This window comes from Sabethes cyaneus, chromosome 3, assembly GCF_943734655.1.
Source record: "Sabethes cyaneus chromosome 3, idSabCyanKW18_F2, whole genome shotgun sequence".
Classification (NCBI taxonomy): Eukaryota; Metazoa; Arthropoda; class Insecta; order Diptera; family Culicidae; genus Sabethes; species Sabethes cyaneus.
In genome coordinates, this window is record NC_071355.1 from 85025662 (window position 1) to 85051625 (window position 25964).

General features: G+C 38.4%; 4 protein-coding genes across 5 annotated transcripts in view; 2 read left to right on the plus strand and 2 right to left on the minus strand.

Annotated features, from left to right (window-relative positions):
* Window positions 1-2039: 2039 nt before the first annotated feature.
* Window positions 2040-2447, minus strand: LOC128739825 (uncharacterized). Its single transcript, XM_053835324.1, has one exon. The coding sequence runs from the start codon at window positions 2445-2447 to the stop codon at window positions 2040-2042; it is 408 nt and encodes a 135-aa protein (XP_053691299.1).
* A 5074-nt stretch (window positions 2448-7521) lies between these two features.
* LOC128742631 (mediator of RNA polymerase II transcription subunit 31) lies at window positions 7522-9661 on the minus strand. Of its 2 annotated transcripts, none has more exons than XM_053839051.1 (4): window positions 9476-9661; window positions 8638-8752; window positions 8259-8348; window positions 7522-8145 (listed from the first exon to the last, which is right to left on the minus strand). In XM_053839051.1, exons 2-4 carry the CDS (start codon window positions 8666-8668, stop codon window positions 7610-7612), a joined length of 657 nt encoding a protein of 218 aa, XP_053695026.1. In that variant the 5' UTR covers window positions 8669-8752; window positions 9476-9661; the 3' UTR covers window positions 7522-7609. The 2 variants fall into 2 exon arrangements, with proteins under 2 accessions (XP_053695026.1, XP_053695024.1); XM_053839049.1 differs by having other exon boundaries at window positions 8638-8970.
* A 6208-nt stretch (window positions 9662-15869) lies between these two features.
* LOC128741398 (tetraspanin-33-like) lies at window positions 15870-19241 on the plus strand. Its single transcript, XM_053837196.1, has 3 exons — window positions 15870-16047; window positions 16105-17135; window positions 17720-19241. The coding sequence occupies exon 2, from the start codon at window positions 16245-16247 to the stop codon at window positions 17079-17081; it is 837 nt and encodes a 278-aa protein (XP_053693171.1). The 5' UTR covers window positions 15870-16047; window positions 16105-16244; the 3' UTR covers window positions 17082-17135; window positions 17720-19241.
* Window positions 19242-24473: 5232 nt separating this feature from the next.
* The window catches only part of LOC128742148 (uncharacterized), a 31733-nt gene continuing 30242 nt past the window's right edge, over window positions 24474-25964 (plus strand). The window contains exon 1 of the mRNA XM_053838383.1: window positions 24474-24506. The gene's annotated coding sequence lies outside the window, so the exon portion shown is untranslated. The remainder of the gene's footprint in view (window positions 24507-25964) is intronic.

A 25964-nucleotide genomic window follows, 5' to 3' on the forward strand; every position in this document is an offset into this window, starting at 1 on the left:
CTCTTTTCTCTCTTTTTTTCTTCTCTTTAAGTTTGTCGTAATAGGGTCCCGTTTCGCTTAAAATTTAGGTCATTTAAATAATTTTCGAACAATGATGAAAAATGCGCTAACGGTTACTGTTGACGACGATGATCGAATCAGCTTGCCGTGTAGGTATATTTACCGAGCGCGGTATCACTGCGAACACTGCTGCCATAATGGCACAAATGCGTCCAACATGAATGAAGAGCAGCGTGTGGACAAACAAGAAAAAAAAAGTTCGTCGCCGGCTGGATGGCGCGTTGGAGTCACTGACTTGATGTCAGCCGGTTGTCGCTGTCGTTGATACATTTAAAGTTATTTTTTCTTTTCACATTACACTCAAGGCTGCTTTTCGCACATTTTTTTAAAAATGTACAAAATTCAAACATAGCTTTAACAGCGATATTAGAAATAATGTGGTTGAAGAATCAATTATTATGAAATATTTTCGAAGGAATGGAATTTTAACAATATCAAAATTGTATATTTGGAGTCATTCCAACATAATTTAAAAAAAAACTTTTCCTTTGGGACTTGGAACTTTTTCTTTGCGAGACATAACGTAATTTTTTACACGTTTATTATACTACAAACGTTATCACGCGTATTTTATGGATTATATATGCAATACTGGTTAGTGCTAATGGTAGATACTGCAGTAATCTGTATTGAGGATGATTGTGCGACACGATCAAGTAAACAAAACCGCCTTTCCAGTTTCAGGTTTGCTTTTCTTTCTAGTTTTGACATTTTAGCTTCAACCGAGTGCATATTTTACTTTTTTGTTCTCTTGAAACAGTTTCGGAAGTTCTGAGTTTTAAACCAAATACCTAATATCTTGGCGAGAAATTAATTCAGTGTACAGGAACAGACCCATCGACATACGATTGCCCAATTTTTCTAAGTTAAAACATGCTTGTGAATGGTCGGTACCTTGTTCATGTTTGGCCACTCCAGTGATTTTACGAGTTCCAAGAGCTCGTGGAAAAACCGCTAGTAGTCGCCGTAATTTTTCCTTGAATTTTTTTCTCTCAACTTTGTTTAGTGAAGCCCTCTTAACTTGGACATGAATCAGTTTTTGTTCCAGGTACTTAAGTAGTGTTTTTGAACTCTTCTGTTCCGTTTTCGGGTGCCACACTTTTCTTTTGAAGTACTATCAAATCGATCGTGCCATTTCTCTGTTTTTATTGCGCATTTGATTTTTGAAACGGCTGAATAAAATGAGGGAAAACGAAAAGGTGGTTGCACTACTTTATGGAAGTCTTTTTATTTTTTGGATTAGAAGATTGTTGAACTGGGGGAATTAGTGATCATTGTAAATTATCGCGTTAGATTTACGCGTGATTTATGAAATCGAAATGCGTCCACTTTATATAATTGTCATTCCATATTACTATAAATGGATACCAATTTAGGAAAATATACATTTTACAATCACTATGTATGTTTACGCAATTTGGCGAAACAAACGGATTTTATGGAAATGATGCTGAAGAAAAAGGGTTGCAAAATTCATGGCGAGCGTTTTCCATTTTTATTTTTGTTATGCAATGACCAATGACTAAAATCAGTCGATAAAAACTTAATCGATTTGATACCTGATTATTATAGAATAATGTGCAAGCTTGTCGGGTAATGTATTCTATTTAATATCAAAATAAGTATAACCCCAAGTAAGATGAAAAGTAATCCGCTTAATTTGTGTAGTGCATGCAATGTCTTTTTTGGACTTTTAACGTGTTTACTAATCACTTTATTTAGTACAAAAATAGAGAATTTGCTCACCGACTGTTTCTGAAGTGTAAACGGAGCTGCATGCTGCAGGGGCAATGCTGAATTATTTCTTAAAATTAGTAAATTTGGGACAATCGGATGGTATCCTACAGGTCAGCTGTGTCACTTATTTTTAAAATCGTGTCGGATGATACACTGCCGATATTCTTTAAATGATAATGAGCGGGGCTGTGACCTGTTAGGAGCGCTGTGATTTACGTTGTAGTTTACGGAACTCTTTCGTTCTATGATTCGGCCAGGAGAACCCGCGACTTGGCGTTTTTGCGATTTTGCTCAACGTAGACCAGGTCGGCTTCCTGGAAGTTGCGTTTGATAGCATCATCTCGACGATTGAACTGCATATCTTGCTTGCGGTTTCTTTCAGCTTGTGTTACAGGATCAGGTTTTCTTAGCAGGTCCAATGTGTTGCGCACTGGTCTTCCAGAGTACGCTTCAGCAGGAGATGTTGGTTTACCCAGGAATGGGATTGGAGTAGAGCGGTACACCAAAAGGGATGTGAGCAGATGCTCCAGCATATGTGAACCTTCTCTATAGATCAGCTTCTTCGGGCCACGTTTGAGGAAATCAACCTTGTTCAGCTTAGCCGTTGGACTGCGGGTGGTATGGAGCAGTATGGAGATGGGTGATACCATTTATACAACAAAATTGCTGGAACTGCGTGCTGGTACATTACGTTCCGTGATCCAAAACCAATGATTCCGTGTTGCCACAACGAGAACATGTCTCACGGAGCATGTCCTTGGTTGCTGTGGTGTTGTTGGATCGACTACGGAACATTTCGGGCCACTTGAAAAATCCATCCACGATGATGAAATAGTAATATCCACCAATGGGGCCAGCGAAGTCAATATGAACACGTTGCTACGGCCGGACTGGAGTCTTGTTGGGCTGCATTCGTTGAAGACTTCGCTGCTGCAGCACACGCTCTGCACTTTCGAACAAATTGCGTCACTTCGTCATCGATATTGGGTCAGTAGATGTAAAATGTCCCATGGTGTACGATGCAGCTGATAAATAATTCGCTTGCGAAACGTCGATGGTACGACGAATTGATCGCCGAACATAACGCATTCGTACTCGTAGGGTTGGTAGAGCAAGGCCTGGTAGGGCTTTAATCATCAAGGACCAGAATTCACAAAAACTGGAATAATTGGTGGGTCCCAAAATTCAAGCATACACAAATGGTTGTAAATCTGGCATTTATGGGTAAGTTTGATGGGAGCTATGGTGAGGCTAGTGTGGCCAACAATAACTTTTGTATATGGTAGAACGAGTCCGACAGTGTCACCTAAACTCAAACTGTGCTAAAGATTAAAAAATATCAATATTTTAACCACAATGCGCTATGTGCATAACATTTTACGATATTTTCCAAGCAGTTGTGAAAATATTTAGCCTACGAAAATGTTTTTTCTATGTTTTATCTGTTTGTACTCCGCCAAAAATAGTCCGCAACATCTTTCATTCAAAATGGCAAGTGTACGTATGTCTTCCGTAAGCAAAGTTACTGTTTCAAGTCCGTAGAGGACTACCGGTCTGATTAGCGTTTTGTACATCGTCAGCTTTGTGCGGCGGCGTATGATCCTTGATCGAAACGTCTTGCGAAAGGAAAAGTAGGCTCGATTTCCAGCTTGAATGCGTCGTTGGACCTCCTTGCTCGTATTATTGTCAGCGGTGACCAGAGATCCCAAATATACGAACTCATCAACCACTTCCAGTTCATCGCCGTCAATAGTCACTGTCCGTGGGAGGCAAACGTTACTTTCTCGGGTGCCTTTTCCTACCATATATTTGGTTTTCAATGCATTAATTTGTAACCCTATCCTCCTAGCCTCCGTTTTTAGTCCGGCGTAGATTGCCTCCGCCGTCCCACGATTTCTAGTAATGATGTCGAGGTCGTCTGCAAAGGCTAGGAGTTGGCTACTCTTGCTGAAGATCGTTCCTCTCGTTTCGATGCCTGCTCGCTGGATCACACCTTCAATTGCGATATTGAATAACATACAAGATACTCCATCCCCTTGCCGTAACCCTCTGCGCGATTCGAAAGGACTTGAGAGTATTCCTGAAACGCGCACGTAGCACATACTCGTACTTATCCGGAAAACCGTACTAACCGTACTTATCTGCCATAGCAGTTCGGGTTCAACGGTATCGTATGCTGCCCTGAAATCCACGAAAATATGATGCGTAAGAACGTTGTACTCTCGACATTTCTGGAGGATTTGTCGGAGAGTAAAAATTTGATCCGTAGCAGCAAGGGACCCCATAAAGCCCGCCTGATACTGCCCTACGAATTCTCTTGCTATTGGGGATAGACGACGCAACCAAATCTGGGGGAGCACCTTGTAGGCGGCGTTGATCAGCGTAATGCTGCGGTAGTTACAGTTACAGTCGGTCGCCCTTTTTGTAGATGGGACAGACTACGCCTTCCATCCACTCTTCCGGTAGTTTCTCTTCTTCCCAAATCCTTGAAATCAGCCAGTGAAGTGCCGTTGGTAGCGGTTCTTGGCTGTTTTTGTAGAGTTCTGCCGGGAGTCGGTCCTTTCCGGCGGCTCTAGTATTCTTCAACAAACCGATTTCTCGCCGGATCTCTTCGAGATCGGGAGCCGGTACGCTGTTGTCGTTTGTAGGTACTCCGAGGTTAACTTCCATTGCGTCTCCTGCTGCTATATCGCCGTTAAGGTGCTCATCGAAGAACTGCTTCCACCTGTCGACCCCCTCGAGCTCGTTTGTGATGAGATCCCCTCCCTCGTCCCTACACATGTCAGATTTTGGTGTGTGGGCCTTGCGAGTTTGGTTCACTTCACACGCTCCTCACGATCTCTGTCCTCCTTCTGGCGCTTTTTCGTCCTTAGGATCGTGGTCATCTCATTCCTCGCTCGTTGATACTAGGCCAAATTCTCTCTCGTGGATATGGTCAGATAGTTTTCCCAAGCTCTTTTTTCCTCTCTATCGCTTCTGGGTATTCTCCGTCAAACCAATCATTTCGTGCACTCGAGGTTTCCATACCTAGGTTGCGACCTCGTTGACGGCCGAGCGTATCCTACTCCATCCGTTTTCGAGGGTCGAGGCATCTAGCTCCACAGAGGAAGGCAGAGCTTCATCCAGTACGCGCGCGTAGTTTTCGGCAGTTCGCGGGCTGTCTACTGTTTTACCTGACTCACTGCGAATATGCGTATTATTGAAATAAAACGTAACCATGCGTTTTATTCGTTCATAACGCATATGCAGTTAATATCGATAACAAACGATTTTTTATAAGTTGTGCTTTTGTTATTGCATTTAATTTGTAAAAAGTTGCATAAATAACAATTCAGTTTCACAATACAATTATTGCGTACATGAAATATAATGTTTAAGTACGTTATTTTTAGTGATCAAAATTAACGATATTTTCGATACAAGGGCGATATTTTTCGAAGCTTTTCGAACCAACACGATCCCGCGAATACAACGCATTTCGCAGTGAGTCAGGTAACACAGTAGCTGCCGAATGTTTAGCCGAGGAGGGCGACTTTGTCGCGAGGTATAAACCGTCGATAGTTTTGACCGCACATTTACTGCTACTAGGTAGTGGTAGTCCGAGTCAATATCCGCACTCCGTAGGGAGCGTACTTTGCTGATGTTTTCGAGAAAACCCGGCTCTCGATTTTTCGATTTGGTTCGAGGTCCGTTGGTCAGGTGATCTCCAGGTGGCCTTGTGGATATCTTTGTGAGGAAAGAAGGTGCTTTTGATCACCAAGCCTCGAGAAGCCGCAAAATTGATGCATTCCTGGCCGTTATCGTTCATATCGGTGTGCAGGCTATGGGGCCCGATCGCCGGTCTATACATTGATTCCCTGCCGACCTGGGCGTTCGTATCCCCAATGGCGATCTTGATGTCCCGTCGTGAGCACCTGTCGTACGTTGCCTCCAGCTGCGTGGACAATGCACGTTTATGATGGTATAGTTGAAGAAACGGCCTTTTATCCTCAACACGCACATCCTCTCTTTCCAGTCCATTACGCGATCCTGCATTTTGCCCATCACTACGAAGCCCGCTCCCAGCTCGTTGGTCGGTCCACCAAACTGGAAAAATTGGGCTTTGCCGTCACGGATCCTCCACACCTTCTCGCCTTTGCGACAGATCTCCTGCAGTGCCACGATGCCAAACTTTCGGGGTTCTAGCTGATCGAGCAGCACCCAGTCGCCATCAACGAAATTTAGCGATCTGCAGTTCCAGGTACCAAGCTTCCATTCCATGCCCTTATTTTGTCGCCTTGGTCCATGCCGAATGTTCCGAGAAGATATTTCTTGACTCTGACACACACTGACTGACACACTGTGCCTCTTTTCCTGTTGGTATATGACCTTAATTTCCACCGGGGTTGGTTACCCGATCTCCTCTAAGGTTGCTCGTATTCCGGCTGGTACCACGTGGAGGTAGGGGTAGGAGTTGCTAGATATGTGGCTAGGGACCACAATGGGGTCTGTTTTACGCATTATCCAACTATTTATCAACCTAAATTCTAAATTATTCTTCGATTAATACACATGAAAAGAAAACTTAGTTAAGATACTAGGGGGCTCCAAATTGAATCTTCGTCAAGGGCGCTTTAGCTGCTATCTTTTAATGGTACTGCAGATAGATTTTTAGGCAGAAACTCATAGCTTGCTGGCTATTATAACTAATAGAAGGTACTGATGAGATGTATAAAATAAAAATACCTATTTCATAGACGAAATAATGTCATATGACATACAGGAAGCTTGACTGACACTCTTTGACCCGTCCTACTCTACAATTACTGGTAGCAATTTTTATCGCATTCAAGAGAATTATGTTTCTGGCGAATGAATGAAAGTGGCGGACATCAATTTTTATTTAACGAACTCTCATGCTCCAAACTTTAATTCTATGCCACTATGCATGCCCAACTCGTGTTTGGAATTAAATAACCCTTTGACCATTTCATAACTAATGCTCCATAAGCGATACGTGCGAGTACCGATAGACTTTTTTTGATACTTTCCATTACACGTTTGTTTCATCATTAGTAAAACATTCCAGCCATATCGACGTTCAATCAATGATGGGTTGCATCCTGCAGTACGATCACGTTTTATCCGTCGCCGCCTCTGCTTCTATGACACGAGGTGCGGTTGTTGTTGGGAGAAAACCGGTCAAAAAGAAAGACAAAGGTATCACGTTTCGTTGTAAAGCTATTCCCCCGACCATTTGGAATAAATTTGCGGGTGCACAACAGTAGTAAAGCTAACCATCCCGCGATGCCCATCTAAGCACTGCAGCGCCCAGCCAATGAAAGTGAAATTTGCGAAATGACATTCTCATGCATGGTTGAATTGACTGCAAACTGCTTTTGCAGGGCCAAAATAGGAACCATTTTCCAGTAGTTGAACCACAACTGTGAATTGGCATACAAGGCAAACTTGCAGCGATGAGCAGACGATTATCGGTTGACCTTTACTTATATTTAACGACTGGTTACACTGCAGGCAAGGAAAGTTAGGATTAGCATCTAAAACATATTGAAAGCCATGCGAAAAGTAATGTTCAAATCTAAATTCACCAAATCCATATCTACCACAAACCATCATGGTGTGAAAGTCGGGACGAATGTCAGAATAAAGTACCTAAATGATGAAGCAGTATTTAAAAACTTTCTTTATTATTCTACTCGCAACGAATCAAACAATTAGAGTGCTACTAAATTTTATTGTAAGCATTAAAAACAGTCTTTTTACACAAGAAAACTTAAACTTTTCGAAACGCTGTACATATCGAACTGCCTGCTTAGGATACCTTTTGACCGCTGATATTTCCTCCACCAGAAGCACCTAAGACGACTCCGGGCATTCCGGTGTTATTTGGCAACCCATTTTGCTGGACCATAGGTCCTCCGTTTTGTTGCTGTTGCTGCGTAGGAGGCTGTTGTTGCTGTTGAATGTTGTTTGCATTTGTGCTATTGGTGTTATTATTGTTAGTGGCCAACGGAACGGGTTCATTGGAAAGTAGTGTACCCTGCACACCGCCCCCGACAGGCTGACCTCCAACAGCCAACCCAGTAAGACTAGTTGTTCCCAGAGAGGAAAGTCTCGTTCGCCTGCGAGTGTAGTGCTGCCAGAGCAGAATCGTTTGATCATCGATGAATTTACAGCATTGTGCATTGACAATTTCCCGTCGAAAATGTTCATATTGCAGCAGGTCCAGAAAATACAGACACATCGGATACTTCAGATACTTGGCATATTCGGGATCCTTCCAGTAGAGCAGATACTTCAGATAATTAATAAATGCGTTGTCCTTAAAAAATCCGCGTTGCGCTAGAACTAAACAGAATAATATAGAAAACCAGTTATACCACATAGATGAAGAATTAAATTTAGTAGCTAATTATGTTCTAAATAATACCGCACCGTTACCAAGTAAAAGGAATACTTACAATGCAGATAGTTTGGATTTGCAAGGCATTGGACAAATTCTAACTCAACTTGGAATCTCAATTTTTGAGCATCTTCTGATTCGACGGGTACTGAAATAAGAACAATGGTCAATTAAAAAACTGGTTTGATTGTCGTGGGAAGCTGCAAAATTCTTATCCCATTTGTCGTTATAGTGAAGACAAATTTTGTGCACTGAAGTTCATGTACTATACCAAAAGTTAGATGTTTTCAACATGCCAATAAAGAATTTTCTCAAGTTCCTTTTTTTCTACACTACCTTTTTACGAGAGCACTAGGTATGCTCTAGCAATAACGGTACAGTAATAGGTGACGATAACAATATGAACATAGAAGAGATAATAAAAATATAGTACTTACATTTACCCTTCCCGACCATCTTATTAGCCATTTTTGTGCGCTCTAGTTTCCTAGAATCCTAGAGTTGTTTAGCGATATAGGATGCCGAAGGCTCTGTGCAGTAGTAGCCAGTGAGCTTCGTTCCGAGCAGGAAAACAGGAATAGCAAACTTATTGGAATTTTACGGAGGAATATACGTGAGTGCGCTTGCGAAAAGAACAAATTCCTGTGTGTAAAAAGTAGCAACCAAACCAACCAAGAAGGAAGAGGCCAGTCGTGAACTCCAGTAGAGGTTTTAATCTCATTAACAACAATACATCAATCTCTTCTTGAGCGTAATCAAGCGCTAGAGAACTAAAGCAGATAAATGAAGGCAAAAGGATGTTAAATGATTATTTACAATACAAGGACAAAGGTACACTGAGAAATGCGTGAACGGATCGATGTTTTGTTTTCTTTCATATCTTACATGTTATCGATCTATTACGCTTTAGAACACTGAACATTTATGCGATTTTTAAGGTATGTTAAATGCCAATTATATACAAACATAAACTTAGTTTTTTTTGTTTTCTAAAATTTAAGATTTCTTTCTTAAAAACGGATGCAATCTCTATGACGAAACACCACCGCCAATAAATCAGCTTCGAGGTACATAAATAAAAAAACATGAGTATTTTCACACTAAATAATTCTGTAATGCATCATTAACCTTCTATTTAAAAACTAAGTGCGCCCGGGATCCTAATCTCTAAAGAAAAATATAATAAGTTTTAAACGAATGTTGATAGAGCCCAACACTAACGGTACACAGCACCATCGATATTTATATGTATAACCTGATAACAAAACTACTCACAACCATACGGATTCATCATAGGCTTTTGGTCAAGAAGTTGTAGATGATTCCGTCAACTTCGGAATACCGGATTTCACACTATTTCAGGAAAAGACTGCAATTTTCATCTGTAATGCAAATGTACTCCACTGATATTCCGTTTTTGACGCGTCAAAATGAAATTTCGGCTTGCTGTTTTGACAGCGGACAGGTTGACATTCTTTTGGCAACCGAAGAATAGAGATGCCAGAGAGTTTTTGAAATACTTGGCTGTGTATTTTTCCGTATTTTCTGTAGAAATGTTGTTGATGGTAAAAGTTGGCTAGAGGGCTTGGAGAACTTATTCTCACTTGACTTGAACGGGCTTATGTTTTCTTTTTTTCTTGGTTTCTAAAATACGTCGTCAGTCACCCAAATTTACTGATCGTTTCGTTCGTCTCAAATTAATCTTCAAAATGAAAACATGCATGCACATTGGCATCACTGACATCTACATTTAAAAACATCGAACATTCGAACATCTTGCGTGAATTTTCAAAACTTCCACAGTTTGGAATTGCGACTGCACCAAACTGCGATCAAACTGCGACCGACTGAGATCACTGTAGAAAGAAAGAGAAAGAGCAACAACCACAATGTTGCTATTTCGTTTCGTCATATACATTAGTATTAGTATTTAGCTGCCAGGCACAATATTGCCCATGAAGTATTCCACCACGCACACATATAAGGATTTTTTGACATTAGCTGAGGCCCTCGCTGAGGCTGTTTGCAGTAGGAATAATATCAAAAACATCAAATATCAAACTCCCGGATCCTCTCCTCCACTCTTCGCTCCCCTCTCACTCCTACATAACCGATCCTCAGCTAATGTCATTCTGGTTAGTGACGAAACCACAAATTACTTCATTTCTTTGGTAACAAAACGCGCTGCTCACTTTTTTGATAGCTTGACAATAACGAAAAACTGATAGTTCAAACTGCTAAATTGCAAACATGCGTGGTAAACGCAGAAAATAACCACGCTAATAATTTTCGCGTGGGACTCTTAATAGGTGGAAACTCCGCAATATGTAAGTAATATGTATATATATGCTTGTCTAGTACGTAAGCTATTGATTTAAATATTTAACAAAATAAACGATTCTTGTCCCCGCGAAGATTCTGGCGACGGTTTCGCCCGCGACGGTTATAATTCATCGCGTACCAAAGCGTGGGAAATTGGTAGTAATAAATTTGAAGTGATTCGCCCCGTGTGCTGCACTCAAAATATATTTCACGTCGAAATTACCTGAGAAGTTATGTGAATATTTTCCACCCAGCTTTTCCTGTACTATTTACGTGATTTTCAGGTAGTTCGCACGCATACTAGGGTAACCAACGTATTTTGGACCCCCTCAACAGCTGTACATAATTTGGACACTTACAGCAAAATCAAATGGAAGTGTCCAAATTCTATCCAGCTTTTTACGAGCCATAATGGCGGACGTGTTCGTAATATTTGAACGGCATCTTTGACATGTCACTAATACATCGCACGTCTTGTTTCCGCGCGTTCACGGTAAAACTAAAGGAATGTACGGAAAGAAAACGTGCGATGTATTAGGGAAATGTCAAAAATGCTGTTAAAATGTTACGAACACGTCCGCCATTATGGCTCGTAAAAAGGTGGATACAGCTGCTGAAGGGGTCCAAAATAGGTTGGTTACCCTAATGCGTTAACGTGAAAATCAGATAGATGTTATTATTTTTTCCAATAACAATCACCTGAAAGTCACGTAAATCCCTGTAGAGAAATTTACGTGATTTTTCACGTGGAAAGGACGTGTGGATTATTTTGAGTGTGGAATTTGGGTTGGATGCACTCAAAATAATTTTCACGTCGAAATTACGTGAAAAGTTATGTGATTATTTTCCATCTAACTTTTCCCGTACTATTTACGTGAATTTAACGTAGTTTGCATTAGTATGCGTGCATTTACGTGGAAATCAGATAGATGTTATTGTATTTTCCAATAATGTTCAACTGAAAGTCACGTAACTCCCTGTAGAGAAATTTATGTGATTTTTCACGTGGAAAAAACGTGTGGATTATTTTGCGTGTGCTCTCTGCAAGTTTTCTGCATTTGTCGACTAACATTTGAAAGGGGCGGATAAGCCAACTGTCAAACAGAACGAGTGAGAGTTCATTTTCCTATGCTGCACAGTGGTCCAAACAGCGAAATACGTGATCGTTTGATATAGCGCCGAAACGTGAAGTTTTTCGCATATAGTGTCTTTAGGAACAAATCTTGGTATAATAAGCCCCTTGTGAGAAAACCTTTGGGTGATTAATTCCCTTAAAAGTGAGATACGAAATTTATTTTCTCGTACATTCAAGATACAGGTTTGGTACTTTCGGCAAAGTTGTAGTAAATATTAATGCAAACAACTTTGTCAAAGACACCATACTTGTATCTTTTCATGGAAATTATCTATGAAACGTTATTCGTGGACAAACCCTTTGAAACAGTTTCTAAACCCTGACTTATTCTGGTCAAATTTTACGTGTTCATAGTGTTCTAGAAAGTTGTTTATCTTGCTATAATCAATGTTTTTGTAGAACATTGTTATACGTGATTTTCTGAAGTTTCGAAGATTTTGAGCTTTTTTGATGAAAAATACTACTAATTTGAGCTTAGATATTTCCCAAGGTGGCAAATGGTGGCAGATCAAACAACTCGTACTTAAAAGTACAACAAAAAGATGTGTTGCTCATTTTATTTTTGGTTTGAGTAAAGTTAATTGTTAACTGCTTGTTAATTCGTGTTTTCTAATTAAATAGTTATTTAGTCATTCCGAGAAAATTCGGCCTTCTGTGACTGTTGTTGAAATTCGGCCATTTGGATTTCAGCCATTCGTGATTCGACCATTTGTGTTTCGGCCATTCGGTACCAGCCCATTATGAGTGTGATCTTTTGAAAAGACACCAATCGAAGGTATTGAACAAAATAGACTCAAGTTAGTTATTTGGAAGTCTTGCTCTTATTAATTGCGGCAAATAATTTTAAGTTTACATTCATTTTCGACTCGAAAATAAGCGAAAAAATTGCTGGTAACTTAACTTGTTAGAAAGAGATTGTCAACGTAAACAAAATGGCGTTTATTGCATCCGAAGTACATTTCAATTGTTCTATAAACATGACTGAGATGGATTTTTAAAACAACTATAACTTTTGAGGATACAAACGGATACAGACAATTGACACTTGCTTTTAAAGGTTTTTTGTTGTACCTTTAAGTAGGAGTTGTTTGGTCTGCCGCCATTTGCCACCTTGGGAAATATTGAGGCTCAAATTAGTACTATTTTTCATCAAAAATGCTCAAAATCTCCGAAATTGCAGAAAATCGCGTATAATAATGTTCTACAAAAACGTTGATTTTAGCAAGATAAACAACTTTCTAGAACACTATGAACACATAAAAGTTGACCAGAATAAGCCAGGGTTTAAAAACTGTTTTGAAGGATTAGTCCACGAATAACGCTTCATAGATAATTTCCATGAAAAGATACAAGTATGGTGACTTTGACAAAGTTGTTTGTATTGATATTTACTACAACTTTGCCGAAAGTACCAAACCTGTATCTTGAGTGTACGAGAAAATAAATTTCGTATCTCACTTTTCAGGGAATTAATCACCCAAAGGTTTTCTCACAAGAAGGGGCTTATTATATTGCAGGTTGCAGTGAAACAACTAAATGCACAGCAACTGCAAGGAAACAGCCAAAGATCTGCAATCAGTGCTGCGATCTAAATTGCCATTGCAGTGCTTCATAATAGAGAATATTATCAGTCGTTTTTCTTCTTCAAACAATATCAATCAAATTGTTTCCATGCTATTTTCTATTTTCAGAATATTTTTAACAAAAATTGTGTGATAGAATCTAAAAACATCACATGTTATGCTGCGAGGATGTTTGTTACATTAATGCAATTTTTTATTCCAAAGTTTTTCGAAACTTTAGCATCACTGGATACGAGCACAACAGCTCTGACAGCTTTTGGTAAACAAACATAGTGGCACCGAATTTTCGTAACATGAATTTATGTCTTGTTAAATTTAGGTCACTTTGCACCATATGTTGAATTATTTGCAGTTGTATATTTCGAAATAACCATCAAACGATCCCAAAACGTATCTATTATCTTACTCTTCTTCTGCGTCTACTGTTTAGTAATCACCAATTTGACGGCTCGCAAAAATTTGACATGAATCAATGACAGCTCGCTGCTGGGATTTTACTTGCATTTTGTCTGCAAGTTCCTTGTATTTCGCGTTTTTGATGCAATCTGCAATACCAAGAAATGTTCCTAAAGACACTATATGCGAAAAACTTCACGTTTCGGCGCTATATCAAACGATCACGTATTTCGCTGTTTGGACCACTGTGTGCTGCTCTAGCAAAAAATAACTCTCAATCGTTCTGTTTGATAGTTGGCTTATTCGCCCCTTTCAAATGTTGGTCGACATTTTTCGTTTTTGATGCAACTTGCAATATTGCGGTTATTTACATAAATTTTCATCCTGTTGCGGCGGTAACCCGCATCGTCAATCACCGCAACGAGAACAAGGAAAGGTGGCCAAATATTTTGACGTAGGACTACGTCTTACGGCAAGTTTTGAGATGGGGTGTCATTCCAAAAAATCGAAAAATGCGAGCGTCTCGAAAAATGAAAGGTTTTGAGCGCTAATAGCTCAGCGGTTTTCTGATCGATTTTAAATATTCTTACACCAATCGATCGGAAAATCTTCTAAGAATTGACCCAAATGAAGAAAAGTATGGATTCTTGATGTTGAACTATTGAAAAATTGAAAATAATGAACCTATGTTTTACCAAAATTCTCGCTTCGTGATTGGTTGGAAGATTTTTTACGATGATCTAAACCTATACCAATTTGATATCTGTGCTTGGGAAGTAAGCCAAAACAAGTGACCAAGTTACCACATTTCAACAAGATTTCTTAACACCGCGATTAAACCTAGACCATTCTGATGTCCTTGCTTGGGAAGTACGCCAGAAAGAGTGACAAAACCCCCTCGTGCCAACAGATTTCTTACGAACGCGATCAAACGTAGTCCAATTTGATGTCTGTGTTAGAGAAGTGTGCCAGAAAAAATAACACAAGTTCGTTATCCCAACAGATCGCAAATTCTTTACTGCGAGACGATGAAACCTAGGTGAATTTGATATCTGTGTTGGAAAAATGTGCTACAGCTGTAGTGTTCGGTTATAATATGACTCTGTATGAATACGCATGCTTGTCGTTTCATTAGAAGTGTAATGAAAAGATGTGCTGTTGATAAAATAGGATTGAATTGGTAAAATCCCTTCAACGTGGGGAACCACGGGTAATAAAAACAATCTTTAATTTCTGTAAAGTATCAGGAAAGCAATAGTTTGTGTTCTTGATTTTGTTAAATTGTTTCCAAATGTACATAGAAATAACTCTGAAATCTTTTGAGGCTTGAACGTATGCAATGATACTACTTTGATAAATGTTACATACAACATATGTAGCATGTATATATGTTGTATATAGCATGTATACATGAAGAATCGAATGATTACAAGCATGGATACATGCTACTATCACTACAAAGAGACTTACGTAGTCCTGCGTCACCTATATATGCGGTCGTGTCTTGTACACAACCACTCTGATTTTTTTGGTTTATATGTGCAATTGTTACTGATGCTTTAGCAACTAAAACTACATAAAAACGTCTTTTAGCATCTTACATTCAAAAATATGTATTATATAAATTCATTGAATATCATAAGTATAAAAATATGTGTAAATATAGTAACAAAATTTAAGAAGTACGGAAAGGGGTTGCAAATATCTAAACAATAGAAATTAATCTATTTGTATGGCAGCTCTGGACAAAAGCACATCCTTCAATATTTGGCGAGGTCAGCATTGGGCGATAATGTATCGATATAACTGGTATCGATATTCGTGGACGAAATCTCGATATAGTTTTTTTTCGAAATAATTAATTTCGGCATGCATATAACAGCTTTGTAAATGTTAACACGTTATACGGAGTGTTAAAAATAAATGTAAAATGCAGATCGTCACGTGATGCGAGCAATTTTGCTGATTATGCTTTCAGCTGAGTATACGTATCGATATGTGAAAAATATCGATATTCAATTAACGAAAATTCGTCAGCTTCGCTCAATACAGAATTATTTTGACAGCTTGCTATGAACTTTCCGAGAATGAAAAGATTTCTTGCAATGCACAATATATTTTTCAAAAGTTATTTCTTTGCGTGCACATGCTATGTTTTTTCTCGTCGTTAATTTTTTTTTTAAATCTGGGAACACTTCATTTAGCCAATGAAATCGAAGGAAGCTGATGGAGATTTTTCACTCCTCGGCTGTCGTTTTGTAGAAGGCAAGCAGAAAATTTTGTTTTAGAAAGTTCTCAATGAAAAATTTACCAGTAAAAGGTGTTCAAGGTTACTGTTGTAGCAAGACGTTTATCGTAGATATTGTTTCTTAGATGTTGTATGTCTAAAAGTACCTGTTCTGTGAATAGAGGTAATTTTGTAGTTTAGCAGAATGAGTGGAAGAGGGTAAACAAAGGATTTTTTTCAGATTCTTCTACGCTGCAAGCGAAAAGCAAAACGGACTAGCAATTTAACTAAAAACCAAAGCCGAGCAAAATAGACTTAGCACCCAGCAGTTATTGGTTGCAGAAGAATTGGTAAAGTTAATTCACAATTGCTCGTATTGGGATGCCTCCGTATCGTTATCCCACGCAGAACTTTACCTATGTAAGTTCGTGCGTAAAATACATGATCTTTTTGCTGAATTTTGTATTTTGGCTGTTTGGAGGATTATTAATCGGAATCGGATTTTATGCTTTTATCGACAAATGGCAAGCTACGGGATTAATCAAGCTGGAAACGTTTTACGATATTGTGTTAAATATTTCGCTGGTAATGATCATTGCTGGAGGAATCGTGTTCATCGTCAGCTTCGCTGGATGTTTAGGAGCATTAAGAGAGAATACTTGCCTGCTTAAGTTCTATTCGCTGTGTCTTTTAATGTTTTTCCTGTGCGAAATGGCTGTGGCTATCGTAGGATTTGTGTTTCCACATAAGATGAATATTGTTTTGGAAGAGCGATTCACTGATAAGATTATCACAACATACCGTGATGATCCAGATCTTCAAAACCTGATAGATTTCGCCCAGCAAGAGTTCCACTGTTGTGGACTAAGCAATGACGGTTACTTGGACTGGGGCAAGAATGAATATTTCAACTGTTCTTCACCGAGTGTTGAAAAGTGTGGAGTTCCGTATAGCTGTTGCATCAATGCTACTGATATTTCTTCCGGTTTGGTTAACATTATGTGTGGCTATCATATTCAGCAACAGTCAGTGGCTGCGGCAAGTAAGAAAATCTGGACAAGCGGATGTATCGAAATCGTTCGTGTCTGGGCTGAACGAAATCTCTATCTGATAGCAGGAATAGCGCTGGGAGCTGCTCTTAGTCAGCTGTTTGTAATTTACTTGGCCAAAACACTGGAAGGTCAAATTGATCTGCAAAAAAGTCGCTGGTCGTCGTGAGCTTACGTGGGCTGGGGCGGTGGACGGGCAGTTTAAGCGCGAAGATAATGAATGGTAAGTGAATGGGCTTTTATTACGATTATTACAACAAATGCTTAGCGCAGTGGTTGTGATGTTGTGCAATGATAAGACCCTGCAACAAATGAATCAAAAAGAAGGTTGAGAAAATTAATTTTAGAGCGTTTCAAAGCTGTGCTTTGCCGGTATACACCGACAGCAGAGAATTGCGTTGCGTGGTGACTAATTTGTTGGCTGTGAGAAAGCTCATTGTTATTCAAAAGCGTGGGCAAACGTGAACTATATCATTTAGGTACGTGTAGGCAAGCCGTATTTATTTACTTCGTCTATCAGCATTCTAATGCTGCTCTATTACTGCTGCATTTGGAAATTTACAATACGGAATATATGAACTATTCCAATCGATGATATTAAATTGATATGTTACTGAAGAGCTTTAACTCGTTAAAGTTTCTTGTTGAACTGCGAGCTCAATTCAAATATTTTTAATTTTTTACGATTAATGAGATGTAGTTTTAGTTTTAGTTTTTTTTAAATGACCTATTGGGAAAATACTCTTAGAAACATAATTTCAATACATCAATTGTATTAATATTTAATCCTTAAATCGTATTTTGCAGGACTGATTTGATTACCGACTGGACTCCGCCAATAAATGTGTATTGAAATGAAGTGCATGATCTGGTAGAAATTTTGTTTTTAGACGTACGATTGTTGGGAGGCTGGACAGAAAACGTACGTTATCTATCGGTGACCAGCACCTAACATTGAAATGAAGACTTGGCTGAAGAAAGCTGAAAATATCAGCAGTAAGTGTTCCCTGTGTATATCCATTAGAATCTGCGTTTAATTTTATGGTATAGCGAATATGCAACAACAACAACCACAACAAAGACACACAAAACGTTCACATTTCACAAATAGATATCAAAACATGTTAACTCCGAGCAACTAGCCCTAAAAACGATGCATTTCACTAATCGCAGCGTATGAATACTCTGACTTATGTTGCTGTTTCGATTTTTACCATTAGAATTCTCTAGGGTTCTCAATTTGATTAGAATAAAATGACTGATTTTTATATACGAATCTGCAATTTTCATACTACCGCGTTATTCTCCGGGCAATGCGAAGCAACATTACTGCTAGCTACCGCATGTGTTCTGATGCATTGGAGGACTCAATTATTCACTTAAGTTTCGTTGATATCGACACTAGTTTAAATCATTACTAAATGGAGAAGTATGCCGTAGAACAAATATTCGCGTTTACAAATGAAGCGCCTGCTACAGAATTTTGAATCTTTATATTCGATATTTTCACTGGTTTTGATCTTGAACTGTAATTACATCTGCATTTATGTAAGTTTAGAGCGAACAGACTTGTTCTAATATCTCTTTATTTTTAAACTTTTAATTGCTCAACATTCCGGAAAATTAACAGCTTGATCAATATATAGTCAGAAGGTGTGAACCTTCTTGCTGAACAAGCGGGTTTTAAAAGAGTCAGTATGTTAAAAAAATGATTCAGTCACGATATCTACATCTTGGTGGTTATGCATTAAATCAAAAACATTGATGGAATGTTTTTGGTTAAATGCAAAGCATTAAAAGATTAAAAGTTAGTTTTTCGAACTATTAGCAGTAATGTTGCTTACTAATGTTGTGAACATTCTCGATCGAAAATTTTAGTATTATCTCATGAGTTTACTAAAGACGTGTTATTCTGCATTGAACTTTATGTGCAATAACAACCATTTTACGTCACTTCTATTGTTGACAGGCAAAGACCATGCCCGAACCTTCTCATTCTATGTCAAATTTTATAATATACCGTGGTTCATCATTAAACTGATGAAATCTCATAGATTTTATATTGATCAGACTTATCTATTTTTAACGTCCCACCATCTGCTCTAGTTGCAAACGTGTTACGAATAAAGATGTTCTTTGCATGGATATAGGAAGTTGATCTACGCTCAGGCATTTAGTAGATCAAACGAGCAAAAGAATATCTTATTAACTAAGTGAAAATCAAACAATAGAAGTATTAAACTATGTCATTATTTGTAATGCTCAAAGAAAACAGGTAGAGTTGCGGACGAACCAATATAAATATCTATCAACTTGGATAAATAAAACACCTAGTGTCATGAAAGATTTTTTTATTTATGTTGTTTCTGATGATAAATAAGTTGGATGACCGCAGCCTTTAGTCTGTATCTTTATATATCTTCCGTATAGGTATAACGCACGAGGTATGTATGTATGTATGTAAGGGGTTAGCCACCATCACCTCAAAAAGCAAAGCCTGGGTGCTAATTCCGTTATTGAAATTTAACCTTCTGCTTTTTATACGACAGACTTCGCAACCAGCTGTTAGAATACAGGTCAGTGCGGGGTCAGTGCTACGATCCTATTGACTCTAACAGCCTCTCCCAGCTGAGATTCGAACATACGACGACTGGCTTATTAGACCAGCGTCTTACTTCGAGGCCAACTGGGAGGGCCATCACCATCACCTCAAGGGTTTCCCATTGTATGCAAGAATAATTACTGCAGAATCGAATTTATCTACCCAGCAACTTTCATGTCAATGCTGTTCGTGAAGGACCAAAACGGGTTGGGTGGATCTATAAGCAATGTCGCTTATATGATTCCACGGGAACATAAGACTACAGAGAACAGACATCCATTCAGGAACAAATTTTTCGGGTATTCTTGGATAAAATTTCAAATTAAAATCATCTAATCTGCTAGCGCCACCACCACTATAGTTTCCCAACTAAATGATTCTTTTGATTTGCACACTGACAACCTTTGGCTCTTCTGGCGCTAGAATATAGGCGAATTCGAGCAAAACTAAGAGCAACCGTTCGCTACCTGGTTGTGATTATTGGAACTACAAAAAAAGTGCAACTCCCAAAATGCTTGCTGGCACCTACAGGGAACTCGACTTTAAATGTAATATTTTATTGAATTACCAACAGTGGGAATGATGAAAATGGATAACAAAGGTAAGAAAAAGCATTACCTTTCGTTTGATATATATATTGTTTCTGTTGCGGGAGATTATTAGAGCTCTGCAAGTGTATTTATGGTTACGAACTGATAGGTTATATGTTTGGTTCTTGGCGCAGATGATGCTAATCACGAAAATAAATCCGTTAGCATTTAAAAACACATTGGAAAACACTCAAGACAGAAAATAATTGGTGATTCTCTATCCCGGATATGTAAACTTTACAGCTGACTCTATGTACTTTTGTTTCATGCGGTACAAAACCAAACATTAACATTTTTCTGCCATAAAGTTAATTACTTCGAATATTTTCACTTACCTTAACGTAGATAAACAAATTTCTTCCAATATTTCGCTATCTAAAATCCTGACAATTGAAAGGGTTATTCAAAAACTGCATTTTATTTCAGCTTTTTTCAAAAATGTATGGAGTTTGACAGCGATTTTACTTTTCATCACTTTTTTTATGCAGCGCCTCTAAGCGGGCGATAGCTTGTCAAAAACGCCTATATGGATATAAGCGTTATGCTAGCGCCAGAAGCTAGCTGTTGTGAGTTTAGTGTAGAATTTTATGCGCCTTTAGCGACATCATCACTATAGTTTCCCAACTAATTTGACATAAGTTTTATCCAAGTGGGGACCTTTCGCTTGGATGTCTGTTCTCTGTGGTTTTATACTGCAGGTTGCTGTTTATTAGACTTTTGACTGCATAACTGTTGTAAATTGGCAGCCACAATTCTATTTAAATTCATCTTGTCGATAACGAGTTGCAAATAAGCATTGTCAGCACTATAAGAGGGCTAGCAGTAAAGTAGCCGCATATTTTGCCAAAATAGCATTTAAGTAGCATTTAAGGCAACTTAAATGCTTATTGGCTTGCATTTAAATTGCATTGGAAATGCTTATTGGTTCCCTGGGTCCCCTTCTTTCGTCAAAAAGCGCCTTTGACCAAAATGGAGACATTCCCAACTAAACCCAAATTTGAAATGACGGTTTAATCGGTACGATGAATGGAAAACGAGTGCTATGTCTGTTTGTCTGTGGTTTAGGTGTGTATGGTTTGTTTATAAGTGCGGGACCGAAAAATTTAGATCCGTATATATATAGATGAAAGTGTTCTACTTAATTATTTAAGGTAATTTTAATGTTTTTAAGCAAAATTATAACAATATCACAGAGAACAGACATCCAAGCGAAAGGTCCCCACTTGGATAAAACTTATGTCAAATTAGTTGGGAAACTATAGTGATGATGTCGCTAAAGGCGCATAACATTCTACACTAAACTCACAACAGCTAGCTTCTGGCGCTAGCATAACGCTTACAGTCTATATATACTAGCGCCAGAGGAGCCAATGGTTGTCAGTATGCAAATCAAAAGAATCATTTAGTTGGGAAACTATAGTGGTGGTGACGCTAGCATATTAGGTGATTTAAATTTGAAGTTTAATCCAAGAATTCCCGAAAAATTTGTTCCTGAATGGATGTCTGTTCTCTGTGGAAAAGATGCCAGTCTTCTTGAAGGAAAAGCGCCCGTCTGACAGGTAAATTTGCTGCCAACCTTGTCGAGATGTGCTGAGATGTTGGCAACAAAAACATGGCACCCATCGCAAGCCCCTGGATTTTAGTTTTCTATTTGTTTTGACCAGGCGTATGAAACTGAAGGGTAAAGACACAGAGAACAGACATCCATTCAGGAACAAATTTTTCGGGAATTCTTGGATCAAACTTCAAATTAAAATCACCTAATATGCTAGCGTCACCACCACTATAGGCGTTTTTGACAAGCTATCGCCCGCTTGGAGGCGCTGCATAAAAAAAGTGATGAAAAGTAAAATCGCTGTCAAGCTCCATACATTTTTGAAAAAAGCTGAAATAAAATGCACTTTTTGATTAACCCTTTCAATTGTCAGGATTTTAGATAGCGAAATATTGGAAGCACAGACAAACAGACGAGACACTCGCGTTAATTCCATCGTCCAATCAAAAACCACTCATTTTTCAAAAAAGCATGTTTCGCAACATGGCCACACTACGGCGCGCGAGTGTTGCATCGAGTTTTCAGTATAAAACCATACAAATGTAAAAAACTCACAGTATAAAACCCTGCAAATGTAAAAAACCTACAGTATAAAACCCTGCAAATGCAAGCTACTCCGCAACATGCGTAACAGAGGGTGCTAGTGTGCAAGCAAAATGTGCAGGACGATGGTTTTTAAAGGAATTTCTTCTATGTGTCATGTCAGTTCGTCAGTGTTGGTAGAAATTTGTTTATCTACGTTAAGGTAAGTGAAAATATTCGAATTAATTAACTTTATGCCAGAAAAATGTTAATGTTTGATTTTGTACCGCATGAAACAAAAGTACATCGAGTCAGCTGTAAAGTTTACATATCCGGGATAGAGAATCACCAATTATTTTCAGTCTGCACTGTTTTCCAATGTGTTTTCAAATGCTAACGGATTTATTTTCGTGATTAGCATCATCTGCGCCAAGAACCAAACATATAACCTATCAGTTCGTAAACATAAATACACTTGCGAAGCTCGAATAATCTCCCGAAACAGAAACAATATATATCAAATGAAAGGTAATGCTTTATCTTACCTTTATTATCAATTTTCATCATTCCCACTGTTGGTAATTCAATAAAATATTACATTCAAAGTCGAGTTCCAGATAGGTGCCAGCAAGCATTTTGGGAATTGCACTTTTTTTGTAGTTCCAATAATCACAACCAGGTAGCGAACGGTTGCTCTTAGTTTTGCTCGAATTCGCCTATAGTTTCCCAACTAATTCTAGATAGAATTAACAAAAGGGCGAATGTCGTAAATGTAAACAAAACGAGTGAGAGTTACTTTTTGCTGGACAAGCATAGGAAAATCAACCCTCACTCGGTTTGTTTACGCTTGCGACATTCGCCGTTTTGTTAATTCTATCTTTAATTGATTCTTTTGATTTGCATACTGACAACCATTGGCTCCTCTGGCGCTAATATATATGGACTGTAAGCGTTATGCTAGCGCCAGAAGCTAGCTGTTGTGAGTTTAGTGTAGAATTTTATGCGCCTTTAGCGACATCATCACTATAGTTTTCCAACTAATTTGACATAAGTTTTATCCAAGTGGGGACCTTTCGCTTGGATGTCTGTTCTCTGTGGTAAAGATGTGGCTAACATCTTTTTACGCTTCCTACACGTCCGACACAAAAAGAAAAAAAGACAAAAAAGTAACTTTGTTCGAGCGCTTACCCATAGGCGTTTTTGACAAGCTATCGCCCCTTAGAGGCGCTGCATAAAAAAAGTGATGAAAAGTAAAATCGCTGTCAAACTCCATACATTTTTGAAAAAAACTGAAATAAAATGCAGTTTTTGACTAACCCTTTCAATTGCCAGGATTTTAGATAGCGAAATATTGGAAGAAATTTGTTTATCTACGTTAAGGTTAGTGAAAATACTCGAATTATTTAATTTTATAGCAGAAAAATGTTAATGTTTGATTTTATACCGCATGAAACAAAAGTACATAGAGTCAGCTGTAAAGTTTACATATCCTGGATAGAGAATCACCAATTATTTTCAGTCTTCAGCGTTTTCCAATGTGTTTTCAAGTGCTAACGGATTTATTTTCTTGATTAGCATCATCTGCGCCAAGAACCAAACATATAACCTATCAGTTCGTAACCATAAATACACTTGCGAAGCTCTAATAATCTCCCGAAGCAGGAACAATATATATCAAATGAAAGGTAATGCTTTTTCTTACCTCTATTATCCATTTTCATCATTCCCACTTTTGGTAATTCAATAAAATATTACATTTAAAGTCGAGTTCCATATAGGTGCCAGCAAGCATTTTGGGAATTGCACTTTTTTTGTAGTTCCAATAATCACAACCAGGTAGCGAACGGTTGCTCTTAGTTTTGCTCGAATTCGTCTATACACATTTATCCGAGGCTGAAGTTAGAGCGGGCTACTCACAAATACATTTGGTCCGAGGCAAAGTTTGTTATGGGCTAGATGAGATGTTGGCTACACGAAAAATGTATGGGAATGGCATTTATGACAGTGGGGTGGTTTTGACAGCTTGAAATAAAAATCATCATTTTTACCGCGGCGCCAACCGCCAACTACTTGTCGAATGAAGCTTTTGTCATTATATATCGTTTTCACCACAGCGCCAGCTACATGTCAAGTGAAGGTTTTATTCGTGCCTAAAACCCTACAAATGCAATCTAGTCTCAGTGTAGCGCCATCTTTACGACAATTTGAAAAATCTTAGATAGCGTCATTTATGACAGCTGACGCGAGAGCGGCTGTCGCCAAGACGAGCAGAGCAAAAATCCTATCAAACTGTCTCGCTCTATCGGCACACTCTGCAAGTGAAAAGTGAGTTGTTTTCAATAATTTTGTATTATTTGCTAGTTTTAGGCGAAGTTTCTTTACCAAAATATGTTAAAAGTTAAGTCGGGCTCTTCTGAGAGCAAAATCGTGTATTGGTTCTTAGTTTCCTGTTTGTAAAAGTGAAGAAAATATGAATTGAAAAGTGCGAAAATTCTGCTACCACCAGTCGAAAAAGATGAACGATGCGCTTTCCTCTCCTCCCCCTGTCATGTTTCACGTTCACTCGTTCGCATGCTTCCAGTTAGCAGGAACTGCCCGTGTTCGTGTTGGTCGTCTGCATCAGGCAGAACAATGTTTGCATCATTAATGTCTAAGTTCTCGTACTTTTTATCCGTCTGAAAATTCGCCGCTGTTAAGAGTGCTGTTGCTGACTGGTTTTTGTTTTGATTTGGATTTTCCCCTTGCTGGAGTCGGTGTAGTCACATTGGGCTTACGGGTGCATTCGACCCGAGGTCGGCAGATATCAAGATTTTGTTTTGATTACACAATGATTGAAGTAAAAAACTAAAAGTACAATTATTTCATTATTCTTTTTTTTACAAAATTTAGGTACATTTTGCTTTTTTATTTCGCTTTCATCAGCTTCTGTAAAAATTATATTTTAAGCATATTTTAAATTAGTTGAATATTTATTTCTGACGTCAATGGTCTTACGCGAAATTAAAAATTATGTGGCGAAATAATGAATCACTCTTTTGGAATATCGTTGGTGGTTTTGTATTTTTAGCATTGAATTATAAACTAAGTCTAAGTGGTCTACAGGTAAATTTTTCGCTGTTAAATGGCATTTACCTTAATTGACAGATAAAATGAAGTTTTAAGCGAATTGAATATTATTTTAACAGATTCAGAATTTTTTGTTTGCTTCATTTTATCCTAGATCGATTTGTTAACGATCTGTCTGCTCTTCAATTCCTTAGACATTGACTCGCTGCTAGATCTTTAAATTAGCTTAAAACTCAGTAGCGAGATTTGAGGCAAATGTCAACCTTGTAATGTAATTGTCCTATGTTTTAACATTGGTAGAGGGGAAAGAACCGAACCGCTCTTTTCCCTTCACTTTCACACCTGGTCCCATTCCGTTTGGATTCTATCAACATTTTTTTTTTCATTTCCTTATAGGGTAGATGCTCCAGTAATGGAGGGATTATGTCGGGGGGTAGTGTGTAAAGACAATTTAAACGCTCAATTTATCAGTTTTCAATTGAACTACAAGATAATATGGTGCACCATAGTGTTGGCTTTAAATACATACCAAAATTATACCATGCTGCTGGTTAATATATCTAAAATATTGATTTTCCTGACATTAGTATGTGCTCCTAAAGTAGTGGCAATGTTCCTATAATAGTGGAAAATTTGCCTATAATAGTGGAATGTTGTTTACCGCCTTAGCAACGCTTGCAATGAGCATGGCAGCATGTGGATAACAACTTAGGCTTG

Coding starts and splice junctions, on each gene's coding strand:
- LOC128741398 (XM_053837196.1), top strand. CDS start 16,245: ATGCCTCCGTATCGTTATCCCACGCAGAACTTTACCTATGTAAGTTCG.
- LOC128742631 (XM_053839051.1), bottom strand. CDS start 8,668: ATGGCTAATAAGATGGTCGGGAAGGGTAAAT. Junction 8,349..8,637: donor GATGGTCGGGAAGGGTAAAT/GTAAGTACTATA, acceptor TTCTTATTTCAG/TACCCGTCGAATCAGAAGAT. Junction 8,146..8,258: donor AAATCCAAACTATCTGCATT/GTAAGTATTCCT, acceptor TATTCTGTTTAG/TTCTAGCGCAACGCGGATTT.
- LOC128739825 (XM_053835324.1), bottom strand. CDS start 2,447: ATGGTATCACCCATCTCCATACTGCTCCATACCACCCGCAGTCCAACG.